At 39.7% G+C, this 23942-nt stretch overlaps 1 protein-coding gene across 5 annotated transcripts; it reads right to left on the bottom strand.

Moving 5' to 3' along the window:
* Nucleotides 1-9739: 9739 nt before the first annotated feature.
* On the bottom strand, nt 9740-23661 carry igsf5b (immunoglobulin superfamily, member 5b). Of its 5 annotated transcripts, none has more exons than XR_013287972.1 (11): nt 23483-23661; nt 22457-22553; nt 20474-20782; nt 17335-17462; nt 15892-16057; nt 15491-15616; nt 13636-13660; nt 11692-11774; nt 10913-10977; nt 9871-10684; nt 9740-9787 (listed from the first exon to the last, which is right to left on the bottom strand). XR_013287972.1 is itself a non-coding variant. In XM_077541476.1 (10 exons), exons 2-10 carry the CDS (start codon nt 22506-22508, stop codon nt 10574-10576), a joined length of 1071 nt encoding a protein of 356 aa, XP_077397602.1. In that variant the 5' UTR covers nt 22509-22553; nt 23483-23660; the 3' UTR covers nt 9851-10573. The 5 variants fall into 5 exon arrangements, 2 of the variants coding, with proteins under 2 accessions (XP_077397602.1, XP_077397603.1); XR_013287971.1 differs by having other exon boundaries at nt 15491-15622; nt 23483-23660; XR_013287973.1 differs by lacking the exon at nt 23483-23661 and having other exon boundaries at nt 15491-15622; nt 20474-20596; nt 20695-20782; nt 22457-22549.
* Between the last annotated feature and the right edge of the window lie 281 nt (nt 23662-23942).

The raw sequence follows: 23942 nt of genomic DNA, 5'->3' as shown, positions 1-23942 counted from the left end.
CTGCAGGAGAATGAGCTAGAATATGTTTTGATGATACAGTCAATGTAGCAGCAATAATCCGCTCTTCGTTATGCCTGTTTGTGAGTCGGAAAACAACTGTTACATGATCTTGCTGTAAGAATGTTAAAAAGTTGTTGAGAGGTTCTATAAAAATCGTACTGAGTTGTACTGAGTTAACTTATGAATGATAACATTGCCTGAACAGTTTTACGATGGCAACAGTTTGACTCCAGAACTTTCTAAGCGTCCTTCATTTCCAAATATATGAATATATGAGACCAACATCCCAGACAAGTGTTCAACAATAGAGCTGCCATTATATTTCAACTTTACTAGTCCTAGGACAGAGTGTCAGATCTTGCAGACTTTCTGCGTTTAATCTTCTCCCGCTCGCAATCACCAGTGGAGAGGCAGCAACATAATGAAATCTCACACTGGGACAAGCTGACAGCTCCGCCTGCCTGTGATCATCTTCATCACGATCCACTGTCACCGAAAGCCCCCTCCATTCTGACACCCCTCCTTTTCGGTTGGTGTCATCTCTCCTGTGTCATCCCAAACTTCCTGTTGCTGTCACTCACCTCCTCACTGCTCTTTTCTGCAGCATCCTATCGGGATGTGCTGCCTGCTGTGGTTATGCGGTCCAACTGCGCAATGTAAACACAACCAACGGGAGTGAAATATGAAGCAGTGCAGCAACATCACAGTCAGACAAAAATTGTTAAATGAATAGCACTCTACGCTAATTGTGGCTTTTAGTCAGATGGATGAAGGTGGGGAGGAAAATAAAATGTTAAGTGTTCTGAGTTAACAGTCAAGGCATGATCCGATGTAATTACATTGAAGATAAGAAAGGTGGAAATAAATTATGAAATGCATTAATAAAATACCTCATCATGATGAGATCGACCTTGCTAAATGAGATATAGTTGGGTGATTTTTTTTAATTCATATCTAAACATGTGTGTGATTGGTCTAACAGTGAAGATGCAGACTGCCATATAGAATGTAGAATAATATATGGAGCAATATTTGATGAGAAAAAAAATGTTGGAAAAATGCAACGTCAGTATTTACAGTACTTACAAGGCCACTTGTTGCTCGGCAGAAATTGTAGAGCAAAATCATTTGTGGCCAGAAAGCTTCATGAAATCACTTTACTTTATTGAATTGTCCCATATAGGGACAATTCAATGAAATGTTGGCATCATTTGCCAACGAGGCCATTCAATAAACACAGATGACAGAAATGAGAAGTCAGATGATAATGGAAATTACTCAAAAAAAATTCCACTTTGAACCGTGTTATTTTAAACATTTTTTAATTAATATCATTGAAAGTATTCTTGATTTGAGCAATACAGGTGCTGAACTTTTTGGTACCTTAAATAGTGCAATCTGCTATTGTTTAATGGGGAAGTCAACGCAAAAATGTTCTTTACCATAATATGTTGTAAAATTAGTCTTAACATGGCATTTCAATTAATGTTGTGTTTGTGGAATATGAATTGAATAGTAAAATCAATCAGTTCTTAACCCTCTCAGAGGGAGGCCATTTTGCCACATGCTGTCGATTGAAAATGACATCATAGTTGTTCAGGGCTTAGGTAACGACCAATTATGGATCAGCTTCAGAAAACAGATGAGCCATGATTGGTCATTAGCATTCTTGCTGCACCATTAAATACCACAAATACTATAAAAGATGGATTCAGAATCGTGACTGAACTCTCATCTCAGCTACCGCAATTATGGTGTTTTAGATATTGTTTAAAGCTCAATGGTTAGCAACTGGTATCTTTCTCTTATACACCGCTCATTCGCAGTCTGGACACAGAGAGATGAACAGAAGTCTCAGACTCTCCAGTAATGGGATTTACAAATATTTCAGATTAACTGTTGACAAAGAGAAATCTATAGACATGGTGGGTGGAGATAATATAGTAATAAAACAATAACACTAAAACACTGATGTAATGAAATACGAGGATTTTGGCCACACACAAAATCACCATTTTCAACATCTTTCGTGCAGTAGCAGACATGTCAAGACAATTCACATCATGTCTCCTCCGCTCCCCACGCACAGGCTAATTATCAGGAATGATGCCAGACAAAGGGAAGTGAGGATCCTCGGTCTTGATGTCTCACACTAGATGAATGTCTTTCAAAAGACAGACAGCGACGGATGAAGTGGCGTCAATCAGCCTGATTTGCTGTGAATGAAATTAGTCCTCTTTGGTTTCACTTCATCATGCCTTGACTTGGCTCCTGATCAATGCCACTTGTCTTAGAAATGTGCTAAGTCATGGAAAAAGAAAAGAACGATACAAGTTGAATCCATCGTAAACCAATCTCTCTCACAGGATCACTTACCTCAGGACCAAAGGTTGAACATAATAAACACGATTAATCAGACAGGCAAAGTCATATTTTAGCATTCTTAACAGAAAAAAAAAAAAGTAAAATCAAGACGTTCAACAGAATGCCCCGAAAATGTGTGCTGGAGATGGCGTGCAATTACGCTGCCCTTGACTCAACTGAAAATGTGGAGGTGATAGACTTTGCCATTTACAGAAAAATGTTGTATTTCACGTAAAGAGTAGAAGCGCGTATAAAAGAACCAGGAACGTCCACAGTAAAGAGCAGACAAGATGAGTCGGTGCGTGATTAGAGCCCAAACAGAAGATCTCTGTCAGCGGCTCAACTTCCAAATCACAAATTAGGGCACTGGATATAAGGATTATTTTAAGCTGCTGCTGCTGTTGTTGTTTTTCATCAGACAAAGAGAAGGACGTCCTGAGCTGCGGCACAAAAGACTGCAGCAGAGCACAATGGAACAGCATCGGTTGATCAATACCTAGAAGCATGGAGGCTAATGCATGATTAGTCTTTTACTATACTGACATGAAAGAAGACAGCATAAAGTCTCATTGTGAAATCAGTTCAAGTACAGCGCATTAAACATATGAATAAAATACACCTCTTAGATTGACAACAGTACTATGCATGCAATGGAAGTCCCCCCCAACTATTGAATTGAGTAAATGGTCAAACACACAAATACAAAATAAAAAAACATTAGCAAATATCTTGTAGTAAACACTAACACCAAATTTGTGGTAAACTGCCATTTGTTGGAACATCAACACATGAATACGACTGTCACAGTGCATGTGTAAGGCAGTCAAACACATTCATTGCTGTTTTTCACATTCGCAATTTTCCTACAAATGTAAAAAGAAGGTAATAGTTTGTATTAAAGACAACACAATGTTATGCACAACTTTAGTTGCAGATCCTGTGCACAAATCTGGTTGATGCCTTTAGTCAGAATAGTGATGAACATGTGCAGTTTGCCTCTTTTTTTTTTTCTTTTTTTTTAACTGCTAGGGGATATTGAACAGATACTGTACATTATAATATCACATCATACATGTATTATATACAACAAGGGTCACCAACGTGATGCCCACGGGCCCCAGGTAGCTCCCAAGGACTACATGAGTCGCAATTGTGATTCCCTAGAAATGTTGACGTGATGAAAAAAGAGAAAGAAATATATATTGATCTGTTTCTAACCTTGTGAAAACGTTGCTAATAATTATTGTGAGAAATTTTTAACGTATTCAAGGGCCTGTTCACTAAAGGTTTGCGTCGCCTTTGCACCGTTCTAACCGGCAAAAATGGAGCAATCCGGGAGCGCCGAATTCACTAAACACGCACATATGGGGAAATCCGTCACTAAGTGCGCGGCCAAACAGATTGCGTCACGGTGCGCCGATGTTATTTGCGCGTATGTAAATTAAGTAATTTGCATACATTTGACGCAAAATATGCCCAACCCAATGCAAATGAGACCCGTTGATATACAGCGTCTAATTCACTAAGGCCAGCGCAAATGGCCAAACCGCGTTTGCGTGACGCAAATAACGTTTTTGGAAAGCATGTATTAACCTGACGCACCTTGATCTCGGGATCATGACAGCAGTGCATGGCACGTTGCACCGCTGTACTCTGGCTGTTCACGCAGAGAGAGAGAGAGAGAGAGAGAGAGAGAGAGAGAGAGAGAGAGAGAGAGAGAGAGAGAGACAGACAGACAGACAGACAGACAGACAGATAGACATATTCCTCAGTTTTGGTTTAGGACACATACCGCAACCCGGGCTGATTGGCAATGGCGGGAAGGCATTTTACGATCATTCTTACGTGCCACATGCATACTGTACACCCACGCCAACCTCTGAAAATATATTTTTAAAAAACGATCGCACCAATAAGTTATACTTTAGAAATGAATGACGTCGTTGTCGTCCTCTCTGCTCTGTACAGCTTAATGGCGCTCTAAACGCTTACTCTCGGTCCAACCTCGCTTTCTGATAATGTCATCTTTCTCGCAACTGTTACTATGTTACTATAACAACCATGTTCTTGCCGCAAATCCATTGCCATGTGTGGTAAATCAGGTGCAAATTTGCTCCAAGCTGTCAGTTTTGTGGGCGTGTTTGCGCCGGTGTATGATTAGAGCAATATCCTTAGTGAATACAATAGGTGGGTAACTGGACTGCGGGTGCAGTTGTGGTGCAATATTTCGCGCTATTCCCGGACGCAGCGCATTCTTAGTAAATATACCCCTCAGTGTCTTCTCTTAGATTCACTTCCGATTAACTTCATTAATTCTAATTCAAGTTAATTCAGATCAAATTCAGATCAGCCAAGGAAGTATTTTCTGTTTTGAAAATTATTTTCATGATGTGAAATTGTTAGCTAGCTGTGTAGTCAAGTGTTTCTTTGTTGTTCTTATTTATGTAAATAATGCAAATTGTATTATTTTTGTCCATTTTTCACAGTATGGTGAACATTTGATAGCTTCATTAAACCCGTTTCAAGAGAACTACTTGTGTTTGTCATGCCTGTGGGGGAATTACGTCAGTGTGGTGGACTGCAGAGGCAGAACGGTGGACTCCAGTGCAGGATGCAGGGCGGCAAGGCATCAGTGTGGAATGAACAGAAAAATAAGTGTATTTAGTCTCCAAAAGACAAAAATACAAGCAACTGATGAGGAACACCTAGACCAGACACTAGTGGCTTTGAGGGCCGATTGGTTGACAAAAAGTATGGTGCTGATGAGAACAGGTGGAAAACAAAAACTTAATGAGCAAAACATGGTATGAAAAAAAAGAGACACAGGAAAACCATGAAACAAAACTAAATCCAATCAAAACAAAATCAACAAAAACACAGATCTTGACAGGTTCAATTTTCTCTGAATCACTCAGAGTGGTGTTTTGCAGGCATATATTGGAAGAGTGCGAGCGCATGTTGCAAGTGCATGTTTGTGTTTCCATTGCCAGTTTTTCCTTGGTCAGTCAGGGGGAGTCTTTTTCAGTACACCATAACTGTTTAGTTTTTTTTTTGTTTTTTGTTTTTTTCTGGCGAGTATGAATGACTGGATGTGAACTGACATAACATAGTGAGTCACAAACCGACGTGGAGGAAACGGAGACAGCATGGATTGGAAATGGCTCTGAGGCAGTAGAATTACTCCGCTCAGCCAGGCAGCAGAATTCGGTCAGTGATGATACCCGTTGCACTGTCGCCAAGGCCACTAAATCAGCTGCGGTGAACCGACCCATAGAAAAAAGAAACTTATATCTAGATTGCTTTTTTTTTTTTTTTTTTTTTTTAGCTCCACAATGAACTGCTCGTAGTCGTGTAATGTGATGAATACATGCTGTATGGATGTTGTCATCCGCATTGACAGGCTGCATCAAAGATTTTAGCCCAATCATTGCTAATTTCAGTTAATGACCCCCGGACGCATGACACAGTGGCACAGAGTTCCTTTCACTGAGTGTGAGCTTGAAAGCAGAGGCTGACGCTTGAGAGGATGTGCTAAGTTATTCATCTGTACTGCTGTTCCGCTTCTAGCCTGGGAGCCCAAACAAAGCAACGGTCACCTAATTGGCCCTGACCGGGGCTAACAGGCCCCGTTTGAATCAAGTTATACACAATAGAAGTGGCGGAGCTTTTACACATTGCTAGGCACTGTTAGGCACCAATATGCATAAAGCTGACAATGCCTCTCTCAGAGTTTGTTTCAAAGTCATGTTGGTGGACGAGCATTCTTAGGTTAGGTCTAGCACTTCAGCTGGGTATGATTCAAATCTGTAATACCACATGATCACACATGCGGAATTAGTTATGTCAGCGACGTAAAAATGTAACAAGGTGCACTCTCCTATGTATATCCCCATGGCGAAGATTGACGAGCGATGAAATTTGGTTAAATTTATTGTATATTGAAAATCAGGTCACCCTACCCTAACTCCCACAAAAAGATGTGTGGGTTCACTGTATTATTTTAAAATAAGTATCATCTGGGTGAATAAACCCTGAAAGGGAGACCCTCATAATCCCTCTTTTCAATAAATGTGCTTAGCTTGTTTTGAATCAGCAACAGCCTGCTGTCGCTAATGCTTGAAGTCATCCCTCCTCTGCATTATGAAATTATATTAGTGACCCATTTCCTTTTTTTTTTTTTCAAGTAACTTGTCTTTCTGTGGGATGTGTACATTAAGACAAAAATGTGAAATTAAAACAAAGCTAAGCGATGGTGTACTAAATACTTTCATGATCACTTTTTGACTGTGCATCGTTTACATCAGTGCTGTGGACACTAATGAGCAGGAACTAGAAAGCAAACTCTAACAAGCCACTTGAGACGGCATGCTGAGCCCCAGAGAACCATTACCCAAAGTTTCCATTTTAAACATGGACCAAGAAAAGAGTGTGGTGATGTAGCCTATGGCTAATTGCTAGCAGGAAGTTGTTATGGTGTCTTGAGAATTGCATTCCTCTTTCATTGTCTCTGATGGTTGGGTCCTATTTTGGACATTTTTATGATTCATGCACAGTGTGAGGGAGGTAACTTGCTGGTAATATTTGACAAATTACATGTTGCTCTCTCACAGGTGGTTATGCCGTAACATAGACTTAGCAAGAATGCTAACTAGCTGTGGCTGCTGATGAAACACTATTGACGAGACATAAGTTTTTCAATTTGACTTTTTTTTTTTTTTTTTTTTAAACAGTCCGTTTCTGCCACTAATAGGTGCAACATGGAAAACTATTTATAGTTTTAACTGCAGTCAGCCTTTATCCTACCTAGCTTAAATGTTGACAGCTCGTAGCCGCCATTAGCAATAAGAGCAAAACAATAAAGCAGGACAATAATATCATAGATTGAAATAACCTTTTTGAAGTGGGATTTAGATAAGAAAAGATAGATAATGAGGACAAGTGGTAAGAAATGGAGAAAAGAAATGGCTGCCAATGTACACATGGGCATTATGTGTACTACATTAGCATGTTGGTGTAAATTGTTTTGTGACTCAAAGTGCTAAAATAAATAAATAAACCATTTATCTGCATTTTTTTTTCACATTTGCACCAAAATGTAATGCATTCCCTTCAGTTTGTGCATCTGCCACACCTTTAGAATTTTGTAGAAACATGCCATGCAAGTTTTTATTTTAACAAACAGACAAACCAATCCACAAACATTGTTTATAAACAACCAAAAACCAGAAAAATTCTACACATTTGCCAATGCCAAGCAAAAATGACAAAAGTCTCGCTGCCAAAAAATTGCTAATTGACTTTCCCTTTTTTGATCAGTGTAAACGACACCTATATCGAGTGCACTGAGTAAGCCCCAGGGAGGTTTAATGTTAAGCCCAAGCAGGTCATATAAGAGGCATCTCAGCTTCTGCCTATCTCTGTCAGGCCCACTGGAGGAAATCTAATTTGTTTAATAGCCTGCCGCTCCGACGCCAAGCGTTTGGGTGCGAGGAAACAGAAGGTAGCGCTGATGAAAGCTTTGCAGCAGACAGAGAGAGAGAGAGAGAGAGAGAGAGAGAGAGAGAGAGAGAGAGAGAGAGAGAGAGAGAGAGAGAGAGAGAGAAGAGAGAGAGAGAGAGAGAGAGAGAGAGAGAGAGAGAGAGAGAGAGAGAGAGAGAGAGAGGGAGAGAGAGAGCAAACACTCTCTTCTCACATTCACTGATGAGTTGTGATTTCCAAAGTCAAGATCTGTGTCAGCCATCTGGTGACAAAGAACAGCACACAACTATGCCAGGGATTCTATTTTCTGTTGTCCATAATTCAAGCATGGATTCTGTCTTTGTATTAATGAATCTCACAGCTTCATAGATTTACATTTAAATAGGTGCTGTTGTCCGGTTTGTCAAACCTGGAAATTCCTCAGAGCCAATTTGCCACAAGCTAACCTGTGCTGTTTTTTTGTTTGTTTGTTTTTTTGTTTTTGTTTTTTTTAAATCAATTCTTCCACAAATAGACTGTACACCAGGCTTGCCCAATCCTGGTCCTCGGGGGCCGAAGTCCTACAGGTTTGAGATGTTTCTGTACTCCAACACACCTGATTTCTATAATCAACTCAACAGCAAGCGCTGCAGAATCCTGATAGTGACCCTGATCTTTAGATCAGGTGCGTTGGATCTACATCTAAAACCTGCAGGACTCTGGCCCTCAAGGACCAGGATCGGGCAAGCCTGCTGTATACCAACCAGACACAACATTACGACCACTTGCACAGTCTAATTAAATCCAAAACAAGTTTCCACTATGACTTCACTCATGTGTTACCTGTCTTCATCCATATTGAAAGATCACTTACTGAATGAATTGAGTTATTGCTTATAAAGGTAATAAATTCAAATAGATTTGCTGATACCCTGACGTTTCGTACAGTGCCAACCACAATTTACATTCCCCCCAGTTAAGCATATGAGCTTGTAGCTTCAACGGAGAACGTGTATCAAGTTCAGCCAAGAGGTTTGACCGTTAAATATTTATGTATCTGCTTTGGGTTGTTGCCCGGTTGATCCTGACCCAGCACCCACTATGGCTCTCCCTGATAGGCTGATACATATATGCAACTAATCAATGTTGCCAGAAGAGATCAATCAAAAGTGGAAGCCCAGCTCCAATCAGCATATGCGTCGGCCTTCAGTGAAATGAAAGTGTATTCTCCATTCAGCAAAACACGCCGATGATTGTTTTTTTTGACAGATGACGTTTCAATAAGGTCACAGCATTTTCCCTTGATACAACTCTCTCATCATTCCATTTTACCCTCTGGAATAATCATATGTGATGCATAATCAAATAAACTTGGACCTTGGCTCACTCCTTGAAAATAAACAGCAGAAATATGAAAAATGATGTATGGTTCTCAGTGGGAAAACTACTCGTTTATGTGAGATGCATGTCATTTCCCCTGATGAAACTATGTGAAGAATGTCTGAAAGATTCATAGACCTTCATCACCAACACTCCACTCTTCATCCTTTGCCATTATGAAATGCAAATGTTATGTCACCCTCTTCATACCGAGAAATATCTGTTGTTGTGTGCGTCACTACAGAGATACTCACGACCCTGCCACTGCACAAACAATCACACTGTGTTCATTTTCGCTCGGCTGACAGCTTCTCCTCAAGTCCTCCGTGACTTGAACAATGAGTTGGAGACACATAAAAGAGCGAGAAGCTCATATTTGCTTATGGCTGTCCGGAAAATGCACTTAAACACTGGAACAGTCTTTCCTCTTTGGATAAAATGATGATGAGACAGACTTACAGTTCAGATGCTGAAATGTGTCTTTGTCTGCCTCAGCATGCATATAATCAATCCACCCTAAGAGTAGCACAGAGAGACATGCTCGCCTCCATCAGGGCATCAATCAATGTGTAGCGGAGGTTCCCCCCTGCAGTGGCACAGTGATATTCTTAGAAGCCAATTATTGAGCAAGTGAAGACAGGAAAGGAAGAAGGAGCCCCACACGCATACATTTGCAGCACGATGGTTGTTTCAATAAATTGGGCAGTTTGCTTGTTTCTTTTACTCCTCATTAGCAAGAGAAATGCTGCCGCAAAATCAGACTTCCACCGTTAACCTGGCATGGGATATGCTAAAGAAAAGAAAAAAATGGGGTTTTAAAGATACCATTAAAGCAAGATTAGTCATACTCTGGACACAGTTCAAGTTCAAATGATCAAAATGACTAGAAAGACTTTATATATTTGCTATTATTTTTTACTTTATGACAAATGTTACATATACAAAATTATTCACACCCTTTTTAATACTTACATATCCAATGTTGTAAATGTATATTTTATTTGAAGGCTCAATATTATGAGCATAAGAATCCTTTAAAATTGTGCAAAGGTTTTCCTCAAAATTGTCTTTACATGGATATAACATATTGCTCACTTTAAAATACATTTAAAAAAAACATTAAAATGTCCTTAATTATGAGTTTATAAAGCTTTATGATAAATATAAGATGTTTTTTTTCTTCTATTTTTCCATTCTTCCTTGTCAAAAATAGAATTCAAATGGTGGTCAACCAGCATTCCAAAACAAATTGTTTTGTCTTTATAAGTTCCACTGTCATTAAGACCTCTTGTGCTGACTGAGCAAGGGTCTTCATGACAAAGTTGGACACCTTGGTGAAAATACTTCACATCAGACAGCTCATTAAATATGTTCAAACTGTTGTAACTCTCCGGATGTTCTTAGAGTTCCCATCTGAAAGGCCGACTTGAGCATGACTGCCACTATGTAAAGACAGACTGCTTGACGTTACAACATCAGGGACCTGAGGGACACAAAAAGGTGGCTTTAGTAGAGAAGGGCAGTATGAAAGGGAAACTTCCTGTCTTGGTTGGTATTTTGTAAAAGGTTGAGAGCAGCAGTGAGTCTGTAGATGTTTGAGTTTGTACATCCAGGATAGGTCAACCCTACTCATTATATCAATGGTTCAGTTCTTTCAACACTAGCAGACTTGAGAATCTTTCTGTCTCCCTGTTGTCTTTCTCTAGCTTACCTTCTCAACGCTGACAACATCCATCTTGCTATGAATTCCCTTCATTAACTCTTTGTAAACTGCATCTGGAAGGTGGAGAAAAGGTCATTTAGCCTCATCTAACCTTCCAGCCGCACTTTTGCTTTAAGTTTGAAGCTTCGGAGGACTCCGGCGTGAACAAAGTATCCTAAATTTGCCGCCATGGATAGTTGCGAACGATTTAGTGCAGGCTAATTGGGCCTATATTATGTCACTGCTGCTCATGCCGCAATGCTTTAAACTAGGGATGTCAAAATTAGTGTGTTAATTTTAAGCTAATTTAAAGTTCCTTTAACACCACTGTTTTTTTTTTAAACACAAAAATGAATGACCGCCCCTTACTTTGAAAACATGTACTGGGGGAATTCCAGTCACAATTCAGAAGACATCTCCGCGTCCAAATTTAGGAGTAATAAATTTGATTATAATGCATGGCCTATATTTGTAGAGACTGGGGTGAAGTTGTATTTTACAATTTAAAAAATGTGCAGAATTAAACAAGTTACTTCATGTTAAAGATTAGATAGCTGTCAATATGAAAAGAAAAATGCACTGAGCTGTCACCGTCTTACAAATGCAATGATGCCATCTAGTGGCAGAAAATTACCTCAGCACAAATCAATATCACACTCTTTTTTTTTTTCATTACAGTACATCTTTTTAATTTTAACTCAATTTTATGAATTATTATGATATTACTGTATCAATGACTAAAAGATGCAGCCATGCAGTCTTACTTGAGTACAATTTTTGATACTCACCTGTTGTGCTAATATATCCCAAGTTGACCCTGCCACCTGTGGACTCAGCAGGCAAACTTTGTCCGTTGTTCGATTCCACACACCTAAAATTATCAAATGCATAAGCAAAGGCCATGTTTAGCGCAGAGAAAGCTTTGGATGCTCCATAACTAAGGTACTATCTGATGTGCTCATACAACTCAAATGGCCAGTGTACAAGAGGCCAGTCAAGTCCAGCTGTGTTTTTTTGTTTGTTTGTTTTTTGTTTTTTGTTTTTTCTTTTAATAGACCCTTATTCCTGTATAACGGATTGGTGTCGCATATACAAACATCCTCCTTGGGCAGAGAGAACAGTTGCCATGGGTTACCACCTCCACTCACCGTAAACAGTGTTTACTGAAAGGGTCATACTGCTTCGGCATTTCAAATAGTTGATGCTTCGGCAATTGCTCACAGAAATCAGTCCAGGAAATTGTTTTTTACTTCGGTCTCCACACAATCTTCACATCCTGTTTCTCAGAGCCACTCATGTTCCAGGTCACTTGATCTCCCGGTGCAGGCCTTCTTTCCGAGAGACGCCAACTTGGGGCATGGCGACATCAAGGGCTATATTTAAAAGGGTGCATGTGAATAATATCTGTCGGTCCTCATCGCACATATTTGTTGAGTTCTATTGATTAAATGTAACTTCTGTTCCTTGAAGCAGAAGAATGAGGTGACACGTGATTGCCCCTCTGTGTATGTGAAGTGCAGCAATCAGACTCAGAGATGACCGTGGTTGCAGATCATCTACCAAAACGCATTTATAGGGAAATCTTTGAGTCAAGCAATGGGAGGGCGTATACGCTATCTCATACCACATCTTTTGTACCTTGTTCCTCTCATTCAGGGAGCAAAAGTCACATTTATAATGTGCCTCCCAGTTCTGAGGACTCGGGTTCGAGTCCAGTCTGCGGCCTTCCTGGGTGGAGTTTGCATGTTCTCCCCGTGCCTGCGTGGGTCTTCTCCGGGCACTCCAGTCTCCTCCCACATTCCAAAGACATGCATGGCAGGTTAATTGGGCACTCCGAAATGTCCCTAGGTGTCCTTGTGAGTGTGGATGGTTGTTTGTCTCTGCGTGTCCTGCGATTGGCTGGCAACCAGTCCAGAGTGTACCCCACCTACTGCCTAGAGCCAGCTGACATAGGCTCCAGCACCCCCTGCGACCTTTGTGAGGAATAAGTGGTCAAGAAAATGGATGGATAGCATTACCGTGTCCAATTTTGATCATTATTTAGCACTGATTAATTATTTTCTGGATTCTGCCATCTGATGTGTGCCACAACAGCAAACAAATGGAGAAAGAAGACACGAACCATGGATGTAGTAGCCAAACAAGAAAGGGGACGTTACTCTGATGGCAAATGAAAGCAACAAGACATCAGCTTAACAAATTTGATGCCATATTGAGCAACTTTTCCGATACATGTAACGACTGTAGTTCCAAAAACAACAACAAATCGAGCCATTTTGAACTCTTGTTATGGAACTGTTTATGGTCATTGTAGGAATATCATGATAGAACTGATAACAGTGATATAACATTTTCATCTTTCATCTCTAGTTGAGAAGAAACAATTTACTCACTTGCAGTAATTTATCAAGGGCCCTGTTTTTATCATTAAGTGCACTGTCAGTAAGGAACATTTTTTATGAGACTCAGTCCTCTCCCTAGAAACACTATAAAATGTAGTTCAGCAGTGGAGAAAAATGCTGACATATATAATATGCGCTTTATCTGCCTCTTAAAGAAGCCAAAGGCATTCATGTTTATTTAATGCAAGCTATTTTAAAATCACAATTTATTTGCTTGAGCAACAATAAAAGCACCTTCACTTTTTAGGAGGCTTTATTGGAAATTGTTTGCTCCCACACCCAATAAGAGCCCATTTTTAAGGAAAGGCCCGAAGACATTTGAGGTATTACCTTATTGCGTCTTGTCTGCTTCTCTCTGAAAGACAAAGAGAGAGATTTTGTTTTGTTTTGTTTTGTTTTCTTAGCACAGAAACTCGTGTGACATTGACCATAGAGACGCTATGCTGTTTCAATGCATTGAAGAAAAAAAAAAAAAAAAAAACAGGGCCTCCAAAAAAGACATCAGAAATTATTAGCTTTGGATTCTGCTCAAATAGCCTCCAGTTAGCTGAGTGTTAATGAGTTTTGTAACAAGGCTTGAACATCATATAACTAGGGTGTAGACAATGTTTGCCCCATGAGACATATAAAACCGTGACTGTTGAGGGGAGAGAAACTGCCTTTGCCGTTATATAATAAATCCGCCCCTCCACCTCCCCTTGCTCAAGTCTCTGAGGGGAACCGGAGCAGCTTGTTGTATTTTTCCAATAATTGCAAAGCACACATTACTCTCACATATGGCTCGATTAAATAGAGCGGCAAAGCACCTTCATTGAGATGCAAAACATTCCTCTTGCATTTCGCCAGCTCAATCTTTAAGAGGTAAGAATCAGAGTAATGGTAAAAGGAGCACTCGGGAACAGCATCAGCTGCTGGAGATAATCCCTTAGCCTTGAACCACAGCCGTGAGTCCGTTACACTGCTTTCCAATCAGTTACAGGGATTACGACAACTCTTAAATGTGTGACTCAAGGCTTTTTTTTTGTTGTTGTTGTGCTGTGGAGAGACAAGCTTCCCCCGCCTTCAATGATTCCCTCGGAGTGGACACCTACTTCTCAGCCATACTGCTGTATACACTGCACTATTTCAACTCCCCAGCCTTATTAATTAGAAAGACATGTCCTAAGTAGTCTATTGACCACCATGTCTGACCACATCACAAATCAGTTTAGAAGTGTGATGCTGAAACATCAGGAGACTTTCTGTGACCAATTACATTTTATGCTGTATTTTTGTTGTAAAATGGAATGTATTAAATTATATACCAGTGGCTCTTAACCTGCGTTCAATTGAACCCCAGAGATTCGGCAAAGGTCAAGATGCATACCCGACTCAAATTATTCCTAATGATAACCCCCTGCTTAGCCATCCTTGGCTTATGGGCTGCAGGTGACCATGCTACATTGTTTCTTGGCCTATCTGTGCTGCAGGGAATTTGGTGGCGTCAGAGGCCAACTAGTGGCTGTTATGATGGTACAATGTGTATTTTTTATTATTGTAATCACTTCATACTATGTCAATCAAAAAAAGAAAGTGGTCGGATGAAAATGTACAATATGTAATCACATCTATAACGGAACGTATGGTGTTCCACAGGGTTCAATTCTGGGGCCTCTGTTGTTTTCATTGTATGTGTCCCCACAATATTTCCTACAGTTGAACTTTACATCTACAGTCTTAAAATAATTGCCCAAGTCTTTTTTTTTTTGTCTAAATAAATCTCCTCATAATGCAAACGGTTAATTTTTTTGTGTTTCCTGAAAAATCTGGGGGGTAAAAAGAGGCGATTATTTTAAGAAGGCATCAATATGGGAATCTGTGAAAAGACTCCAAATTGTTCTTTGTTGTATCTCGCCCAGAACTCTCTTGTCCTGGGTGACTGCATTTAAACAACCCTGCAGTCATCTTACTTACAAACTTACTTTGTCAAAAATGTTAATAGAAAAGTATACATTTCTGCTGACAACTAATGTTCTCTATACAGTCAGAAAAAAAATATTGCATGTCCTTGGTGAAGGCCAACATCACAGAGTGTGACCGCCTTGCTTCTTCATTATACTTTAATCATAGTCTCTGTACAGAAATGAGAAAGGGAGAGGCGATACTTTTTTCTCCGACCCTAAGCAATTCAAAGAAAAGTGCATACTTGCTTGTTTCCTTCTTCTATACCAGAGGATAGTGCAGATGCAGAGCAGGAGGAGCAGGAGAAGAGCAGTGAGGGAGGACGTTACCGCCAACGGGACTGTGCAGTCATCTTCGTCCTGCACCACCTCTGTAACTTAGGAGGGAAGGTCACATTGGGAAAGAGATGAAAACTTGTTATTGTGTAAGTTGACTGCAGTTTGATAAACTTGATATAAGGAGGAATAGTGCTGCAACGCCGCACAACTGTTTTTTCTGGTTTCTTTACTTTTTTGCGACTTGTTGCTAGGCAGAATTCACACATATTTTCACCTATTGCAGGTGGGTCTTGAACATATCACCCCAACCCCCTTCCCCCCCAACATAAACAGGTTTTACTGTAATATGACTCTGCTGGTGTCTCACCGACGGTCAGACGGATGCCGCTCCTCAGTGGCGTGGAGAGGGCGGACACCGAGGCCAGACAGTCAACACGTGAGCTTTTTGTCGCAGTCATGCTGAGGTTGCTGCTCACAGTGAAGAGGCTCTTTCCCATCTGTTCACTGATGAGGTTGTATTCACTCTGGCTCAACTTCACACCACAGCCCAGACAGACAAACACATGATTATTTACTGCATAGTACCATACTGGAAACATTTTCCTAAACAAAAGACTGCCTTGGTTCTCAATCAGCCGTGTTCTTAATGAGGCTAATTCTTAATCAGGATGGCAGAATGCGAGTGACTAACGCTAAACTGAAGAGATGCAACCGGCTACTGGAGCGAACAATGTTGGGCTTTTAAAACTGAAACAATCACAAAATGTGTTTGGGGTTGCGAGCCATATACATCAGTCACAAAAAGAACCACTCAATGCTAAGCTAGGTCCATTTATGCTAGTATGCTAGCCTTTAGGCTACATCTACCATGACCAAAGTTTCACTATTTAAATTTTGCTGTCTCCTAAATTAATAAACTATGTACTCTGTTTTCCCAATGGCTCTGCCTTGGTCAAATGACATGGAAGAGTTTATTTACCAGTGTCACCATCGGAGAACAGTTCAGCTTTTACCATCCAGAAATAGTTATGTCATGCTAAATTGCCTTATAAGCCTTTAAATATAGCCGACATCTTGTCTTTGACATTCCTAGATCGACACATTGAATGATTGTCGCCTTCATCTTTCAGTCCAGCAAGAGGCAATGCTGCTGGGATCGGTTCATCTGCCACGCTGCTGTTAATCGAGTTAATTCTGTGGCCAGTGGATGTTGAGACCCATCTGCAGAACCCACAGATCACTGGCTACTTCCTAAGGGCTAGTTAGGGCCAACATCCAACCTTGCTTCTTGACATAAATATTCATATGGAGTAGTTAAGGAAACAAGTGCGGGCCAGCTTTATGCAATCAACAGCCACACAATTAGGAACATCCACACAATGTAATAAAAGCGGAATTTGACATTTAAAGATGACTAGAATGGCCCTCAGTAAAAAAAGAAAATCCTAAATATGTTTGTAAATGAATGTTTGTAAAATCCAAACTTGCTTGGTGTCACTGTGCACTTTGATGGCTGCATTATTTATTAGATTTCTCCATAATTTGTAAGTTTTGGGTATGTGTTTCACTGAAAATTTAAAAACGTGAATTTCACTCAATTATCCATATAATGGTGCAATGTTTGACATCCGTCTTGGTAACTATATACACAGAGTATATGGTCGTCCCAAATCCATAATGCAAACGTTGAAGCCATCATGCTTAATAGGTATGACAGCCATTGTGTTGCACAATGTTAGCCATACTTTAGTATGATATCACATTTTAATAGTGGTATAACAAAAATATATTTTTCTTGTTATTTGTTTACCTTTTTACCATTGACTTCCCAATACAAAGAAGGTTCAGGGTACCATCCCACAGCGTCACACTTAAACTGGACCAACTGCCCTTTTAAGGCTACCACATTGTCTTCAAAAACTTTCACAGTGCCTTTTTCTGAAATTAAGCAGAACAAGTACAGTCACACTTGCACACATGCAGGTGTCATGATTGTATTTATGATGACGGAATGTATATTACAAAACAAACATCATAGAAATACCGGTACTTTAATATAGCTAGTGATTTCATGTATTGTACCATTTAACCTTGTGTTTTGTTTAATATTTCTTTTTACACATCTTATTAAAATCTGCAACAATTCAAGCGATAATTTATGTCATTATTACCCATTGAAGCGAGTCAAAAGTCACAACATTAGATTACAAAAGCATCCAGTATAATATCTATATATCAGTATTAAACTTGTAATAATGATGTGCCCTAAAACGTGTTTAGCACTGACAACAAACGAGTGTGTGTAAAAGATGATCAGCAGCAGCAACTCGGCAGGCCTGTTCACTTATAGGAAAAAACAGATGTAGTTGATTGATTGAGCACCTTAAAGTGTCAAGAGCCTGACAAATGCTCCTCATCTTTTCCCCCTCATCTAGCACCCTGTCAGCCAAATAAGCCTCAATGGAGCACAGAGGTACAGCATGTTGTCAGGGAAAATGAGTGGCGCAGCCAAACACTATTTGATTGCTGAATTTGGAGCCATAAAGAAAAACATTCGCTCCAACTGTAAAACAGTACATTTTCAGTGTGGACCCGAGCTGTATTTAGAGGGTGGTGAGAGCAAATGTGGGCATGCGACCAGCAGCCTTGTTCCTAATGACTGATGAACGGCTGGGGGCCATTATAACTGAATAAGTCTATATTGCGGTTCATGGTTCGTGCCACTGCTAAATCACAGATTTTTAAGCAATTATGTTCATGTATAGGCATGTCTAAATGTTATTCATTTCAGTTAGATTTTGCCTATATAGTGCAAAATTACCACAGAAATTGTCTATACATTTGGAGTATCGAGATCTATTATAACATTCCTCACACAATGGGGTCTGATTTCGTGATCTGCACAGGGGCAGGTTAGACTTTGTTTTGGTGTTTTCACAAATGCCAATAGAAGTGGCGCCTCTCATTCACTTTAAAATCAGAGAGTGATATGTGCACAGTCTTTGACCAGGCAGAAGGAGAAACGAATTTGATGGAGTGCATGCAGGAGATCGAAGCATGCAAAATACGTTGTTTTTTCTTTCTGATTTAAAAAATATTTCTAAGCAGACATTCACCTTTCGTAGGTGGATCTAGAATATACCCCTTTTGATAAACAGCAGCTCACTATAACACATTGGAAAAGCAATCCATGAGGTTTGTTCATCACTGTCTGTACGGGAACATTGTGTCGATATGGTGGGGCGTAATTAGATAGTGTGAGGTCTGCATTGAGAGAAGTTAATAGCACTGATTCGTTCACATGCATGAGCATCCTTAAGATACAAAAAAAAAAAAAAAAGACCAAGGAAGAGTGGCTGAAGACATCCTCCCTATCTGGACAATTAAAGGCAGAGAGGGGATCTGCAGCAGATTTGTGGCTTCCTTCCAACGTTCTATGTGAGGCTGCAGTACACAAATCACAGACTTGCTGACTGTTAAGTGGACGTGCCAGGATGCACCGTTAATTCCAAGGCTGTGTCAGGACAGAGCAATCGTCTGCTTCCAGCCAGCCAGAGGGGTGTGGGGTGTGTGGCATGGAGGGCGGAGTGCCGTTTCACTAACAGTACCATTAATGAGTGAACATGTCAGCAGGGATTTGCAGTTCTGGCAAGAGATGGAGGCTGTCTTTATAATATATTGGAGAAGGTGATGGTTCATTGGCTTTCTGGTTTTTTTTTTTTTTTGGTTTTTTTTTCAGCAACAGCAGGGTAGTTTCCACACTGTTTTTTTCTCTATATTTATTTTGCTGAGTTCTCAATTTAAGGGCAAGGATGCAAACAAGCAGAAGGATAAGGTTACTGGAGCAAAAGTCCATACAAATCTTGTGGCATTTAATGACTTGTCAACTCATCTGAGATATACCATTAGACTGAATAATGCTGTGTCAGCAACAATAGTCAATATGTTTCAGGACATCATTTAGTTGTGATTAGAGGAAATATGGTGTATTTTAATGAAGTAGCCACTGCGACTGTACGTGCCGTTTGTAATGATTTATGCGTGGAGTGTTGTATCATTTTATTATTTGTTCAAAAATAAAAATAAAAAAAGGACACCATTGTCTTAAATAATTTAAGAAACTCAACCTTGGTCATCAGACATTGTGACCAATCTGACCAATCTGACCATGTTGTGTTATTTAAATTAAACATGGTGAATGCCAGTGGCACAGTGGCGAGTGGATACCACATCTACTTCATAGTTCAGAAGTCAAGTGTGATGTTTCCTGTGTGGATTTGGCGTGGCCTCCCTGAGCTAAATGGCTTTGTTCAGGCTTTTTTAAGATTAAAAAATAAAAAATAAAAAATAAAAAAAGGTACGGACTTTCTTTTTGTTGTGTGTATTCTATTTGTATTTAAATGTATTTTTGTTTTTTTTCTTGTCATTCCCAACATGCCTCTCATTCTCTCAACACCACAAAATGGTTATAATTATGTGTAATTCTTAAGTTCCTTTCAAAGAGAACTACAGACAAAGCAACTTGAAAGGCAAAATGCATGTTTTTCTGTGGTTGAGCTCATATGTTGAAGCAGCAGGAGTGTGTGGGTGGCTACAATCAAAGCAGCATTTGCTACTTTATTTTTTCCTCATCAAGGTTATATTCAGTGTTTTGCAACCACTAGCAGTGCAGTGGATTTTCATGCTTGCAATTTATTCTATATGCAAAAAGACGAGAAACTGAGGGAAAAATCTTTTAAGTCATGGAGTTCAAGTCAAAGTCCAGTCCAGTCTTTCGTAAATTTTTGCAAAGCAAGTCGCAAGTCATAAAATTATGGACTTAAGTCTACTTGAGTCTTCTTGTCATGAGACTTAAATAACAACATACAATGTAAATATGAAAAATACAGCATATCATGGCAAACATTAAAAATATATATTAAAAACTGGGGCACAAATGTGATACTGACCTTGAACAAAGAGGCTTGCTGTTTTCTTCTCATTGCCCTCAAGGTTACAGCTAACTTGTCCCTCATGAAGCCTCTCCACACTCTTAAGAACAAACACCCAACCATCTCCATTCAGGCTTTTCTCTGCAGTTACATTGGGGTTGGGGGAGGAAAGCACGCCGTGAATACTGGAGATGGTGACCACCACTGTGTTGTTCAACTCCCACAGCATAACATCCCACTTTGCACTCTCGATGCTGCAGGTAAAGCGGGCCTCATCCCCGCTCAGCACAGTCAAGCAGTCGGGCGACAGCTTTATCAGAGTGGAAACTGCAGAAGATTCAAAGGAGAATGCTGAAGTTATTGTTTTGCCACATTTAAAGGGACAGTCAGTGTTCCCTAGTGCCATCTATTGGTGAACTAATAATTCACTCATTTAAAAAAAAAAAAAAACGACTACCGTATTTTCCACACTATAAGGCGCACCTAAGAGCCTTCATTTTTTTTGAGAAGCTGACCATGCGCCTTGTAATCCAGTGCGTCTTATATATGGATCAATATTGAGCCGCAACAGGTCCCGCTGTCAAGACGCTATCGGTGAGCCTGCACGATCGGTGACGCGCATGCGCAGAAGATCCCGCCATCTTGGATCACTAGCTAATACTAATACTTTACCTCAAAGAAAATAATGAAACGTCTGTTTATTCATTTTGGGAGTGAATGGAGTTGTCAGAAAGCTGGTTTGTAATCTATTAATAAAGATTGACTGACTTATCTGACTGTTTTGTTGACATTCCCTTTAGCGCAGAACCATCTAATGGATGCATAACGTAACGTAATGTATTTTTTTTAACATATAATCATAAGCCTAGGAATCACTAATTGCCATATTACATGGCTATAGTCTCACCTTACTAAAGCTGCCATGTTTCGCCGCCATCTTTCAACCGCGGATGCCCAAAGGACAACTATGCGAATGTAGTTAGCCCAGGTGGTGCTTGCATTGAGTGACAGACCCAATGGGTCAACCGCTGGTTACCTTCCACAGCTGTTGGTTGTCACCGACTCCCGTGATTCGGGCTCCCGTCGATTCGGGTTTTTTGAACTTGGATCACCCTCTAGCCGCTATGGTTAGCCATTCCAGCCTATGGCTTGGACTAACTCCCGCTAGACACTCTTTTTAGCTGCTCTGACCAATTTTGGCCCAGTCTGTCTTATGGTCTCTCTGAGCCTCCTGCGTGCTTCTAATGCTATTCTTTGACCACTAGATGGTGCTAAGGACTACACACTGGGTCTTTAAGAAAAAGGAAGTAGCTCACTTCTTAAGTAATGAATGTTGTTTTTACATTTTGCTATTGACTAATTACTCCACGTACTACAGTTATACATGCTAACAAAGTGAGCTGTACAGTTAATAAAGGTTTCATGATTCATTCCCATTTTTTCCTATGGGAAAATGGTTTTATCAGAGACTTGTGTCGACAAGAGGTTTCACTATACATTATAAGGAGTCGCTAATAAAAGGAGAACGCAAGCTCACATGAACATGCAAAGCGATGTGGACTAATTGGTTTATGCCACCATTCTCAAGGTGATCTATAACTCCTTTGTGGTTGTACTTGGCCTATAGTATCATAAATTATGCATCCATTTAGCCTGAGAAAAAAAGATCTGGGCCAAACAAACAGTTTATAGCACTCACAGAATGGCACACTAATGAGCATCATTTGAACGTACTCGTATTGGGAATTGCTGTGACTATGAATTCCCATGGCCACATGGTTCCATCTTACTGATATTATTTGCGAGAAAATTCATAAAGTGCAGCAGGATCATTAGGGGCTCCTCTAACTGGATGGTCTGTGGGTGTAAACAGAAGCAGTGCCGCACTTCAACACAAGCGCTCTAGCTACTAATGCATACAGTATTTTATTGGCCTCCACGACATCATCATCAAGATCAGCAGTCAGAGAAGCGGCAGTTTGCTTTATGCTCAACTCTCACCTTGAGTGCTGCACAACAGAAGAACCACCGACAAAACAAAAATGTCCATCATTATGTATTTGAATTGAGGTAATCCATTAATCACAACAGAAGGGACCTGGGAAGAAAACAATCAATGACTGCATAAAAGCATGAAACATCATCATATGATCATTTTCATAATTAAAAAAATAAATAAATAAATGATGAAGTCAAACTACACTATCTAGCTAAAACATTAGGTATACGCCTATATATGTTAATATTTCCGATTTACAAAATATTGCTCAGCTCTTATTATGGTAATGTGGTTGTTGTCTGCTGTGTCTCTCATAGGAGACAAAATACAAGAAACATTTCCTTTCTAGAAATGCAAACTGAAAGCACACTATCTGAGAGCATTAATCAAAACTCAGCAATATAATTGACACAAAGGCAGAATTTCTGATAAACACTATGTATTGGATCATATTAGAAACATTTACAGTACCATCTGAAGAGTCCCACTAGCATGAAGGCATATCCAATCAGGCAGAAAGTATTACACTATTAAAGACTGAATAATTACTCAATAATAATAAACCTGGCTATAAAACAATGCATTAAAATAGCGAGTAAACCTGAAGGTTTAATTAAAGCAATGGGAAAATGTGGCCACTTAAAGGGCTGTACAGTAATTCCTGTGGGGAAAGTAAAATGAAGGTTCTCATAAAATGTTGTTCATCTTAGAGTAAATTCCTTTGTACTAATGGGAAAACAGTAAACTACATAATTTAAAGTGTTATATTTCATTATTATTTATTTTTTAATTGTTATTATGATTATTTCACATTTGTATTCATTCTATTCTATTTTTGTATTTTATACTTTTAGACTTTGGTGTAATACCAAGATCAGGAAAATGAATACAATCTTAAACACGTTGAGATTTAATTTCGCAAAGCTTGACCCAAGGATAAACACATTTAAATTCTAATGTGCCTGCACAAATAGTGATAAGTCAACGTTGTATTCTATTACAAAATATGATTAAATGTGTTGACTTACCGCATTGTCATTGTGGAAAAGAAGTAATAATCCCGCATATTTCAACGGTACCGGAACTTCTTTATGTGTGGGTCTCCGCTACATCACCCAATAAAGTCCAGTTAAATATTAGCAAAATGAACTTTGCCCAGCAACCAAAACTGATGCGGACATACACACACACATGGAAACACGCACGGTGTGATTCAAACAGCAAACAGTGGCCCATATAGACACACTTCCCACGATGAACAAAAATAAAACTGACTAAATGAATGGAATACTACAGTGGATAATGATGCCTATGTACTTTGTGCACAATGCTAAAAAGTTGAATTGAAAATCCCAATTTGTCAGTTTCGCAATCTCTCTCATACGGGATTTTATGAGATTGAGAAGTGTGAAAGAACAAAGGTTTCTTTGCGGAAGTGAGGAAACGGCCTTCTGCTGTCAAAGAGCACAAATATTGTTCCACTCAGTG

The sequence above is a fragment of the Festucalex cinctus genome, chromosome 13 (assembly GCF_051991245.1).
Source record: "Festucalex cinctus isolate MCC-2025b chromosome 13, RoL_Fcin_1.0, whole genome shotgun sequence".
Taxonomy (NCBI): domain Eukaryota; kingdom Metazoa; phylum Chordata; class Actinopteri; order Syngnathiformes; family Syngnathidae; genus Festucalex; species Festucalex cinctus.
The sequence above is the reverse complement of the archived record's forward strand: the minus strand, read 5'-3'. Positions and strand labels throughout refer to the sequence as shown.

Bases quoted from the DNA above. Each gene is read 5' to 3' on its own strand.
- igsf5b (XM_077541476.1), bottom strand. From the start codon at position 22,508: ATGATGGACATTTTTGTTTTGTCGGTGGTTCTTCTGTTGTGCAGCACT. The intron at 20,783-22,456 runs GTGAGAGTTGAG...AATCTTCTGCAG, and splicing joins TCTGTTGTGCAGCACTCAAG to TTTCCACTCTGATAAAGCTG. The intron at 10,978-11,691 runs GTGAGTATCAAA...TCCACCTTCCAG, and splicing joins GGGATATATTAGCACAACAG to ATGCAGTTTACAAAGAGTTA.